Below are 1,375 nucleotides of genomic sequence, written 5' to 3'. Positions count from 1 at the left end.
CTTTCCGCATTCGAATTTGTTTTGCCTCAAAGAAAAATCTATTTTCTAGTTAAGACTTTCTTTTTACAAATGAACATGGCCGTGATTCTGTGAAACAAGATTTTGAAGAAAAACATTAAATCGAAAACAATATTTTTAAGGTTTAATTATTTAAAAAAATCCCACCTTAAAACAATTTTTCGTTTATACCCTGACTTAGAAAAAAGTTCATTTGTACCTTTTTTCTGATTTTTCGTTTTCAATTGTACCCCAAAATTTTATTTTTTGGCAACTTAATTAATTAAAGGATGAAAACATTAAAAATAATTAAATAGAAGGGTTATATCATCTTTTTTTTATTTGAAAAAATACAAATAAGTTAAAAAAATGAACGATTATTTTAAGCTTTTTCTAAATAAAAAAATTCAATTTAGTGCTTTAGGGTAGAATTGAAAATGAAAAATCAAAAAAGAGTACAAATGAACTTTTTTCTAAGTCATGGTATTACAAGGTGAGAGTTTTTTAAATAATTAGGCCTATTTTTAATAATACTAGTAAATTAAATATAGAGCAGAAATGTAAAGTTTCATACAGGACAGCAGAAGCCCGCATTTCAATTTTACCACACTAGAAAGGATCATGATCAAAATTTGATTTCTCATTAGCTATACAAACTCAAACAAACCATTTCATTAAAATCTAACAGTAGAAGGTCCGAAACAGCTCAAACCCATAACTTTCTCCATGCAAGCTTCTTCTTTCTTCTTCAACATGGCATTACTAATCTCATTAGACACAGCATTAGCAGCTGATGATGATGAAGAAGCAGCAGAAGAAAAAGATCTAAGATTGTTCTTGGCATGTTGTTGAACTGACCTAAGAGTGTAATTCCACCTGCAAATGCCTTGGTCTTTTAATGCCTCTACTGCTCCGATACTTGCTGCCACCATCCAAGCTTTTCTTGTTACATTCATTTTTTTCTTTTTGTTTCTCTGTGTTTTGAGTTAATGAGATTTTGATTTTGAGTTGAAGAAGATGATTGAGGCTGTGGGTGGTATTTATAGGAAAAAGGGTGGTGAGAAAACCAGAGGCAGTTTAAGGTAGGCCATGGTATTTGGATAATTAAGCTCGAACTATCCTGCTGTTTTTCTAAGTTGTTTCATAGAATCTGGGGGCACTAGCTTATGGAATTTGGCACTTTTAATTATTTTAATTTAACGCAAATATATGTGATTTGTTTATTTATTCACTTGAAGTACAAGGCACGTGACATCTGTTTTATTAGGAATACTTAAATGTTTTTAGAACAAACTTCTATTAATTATATTGAAATCTGCTTTTAAACAATTTATTATCTTATTTTCAATTCGATCGACAATTTCGTATAATTTTTTTT

At 29.6% G+C, this 1,375-nt stretch overlaps 1 protein-coding gene across 1 annotated transcript; it reads right to left on the bottom strand.

Annotated features, from left to right (window-relative positions):
- Positions 1 to 558: 558 nt before the first annotated feature.
- Positions 559 to 1,150, bottom strand: LOC126670220 (uncharacterized). The gene has a single exon (XM_050363899.1). The coding sequence runs from the start codon at positions 951 to 953 to the stop codon at positions 672 to 674; it is 282 nt and encodes a 93-aa protein (XP_050219856.1). The 5' UTR covers positions 954 to 1,150; the 3' UTR covers positions 559 to 671.
- Positions 1,151 to 1,375: the final 225 nt, after the last annotated feature.

The sequence above is a fragment of the Mercurialis annua genome, linkage group LG2 (assembly GCF_937616625.2).
Source record: "Mercurialis annua linkage group LG2, ddMerAnnu1.2, whole genome shotgun sequence".
NCBI classification, from domain to species: Eukaryota; Viridiplantae; Streptophyta; class Magnoliopsida; order Malpighiales; family Euphorbiaceae; genus Mercurialis; species Mercurialis annua.
The sequence above is the reverse complement of the archived record's forward strand: the minus strand, read 5'-3'. Positions and strand labels throughout refer to the sequence as shown.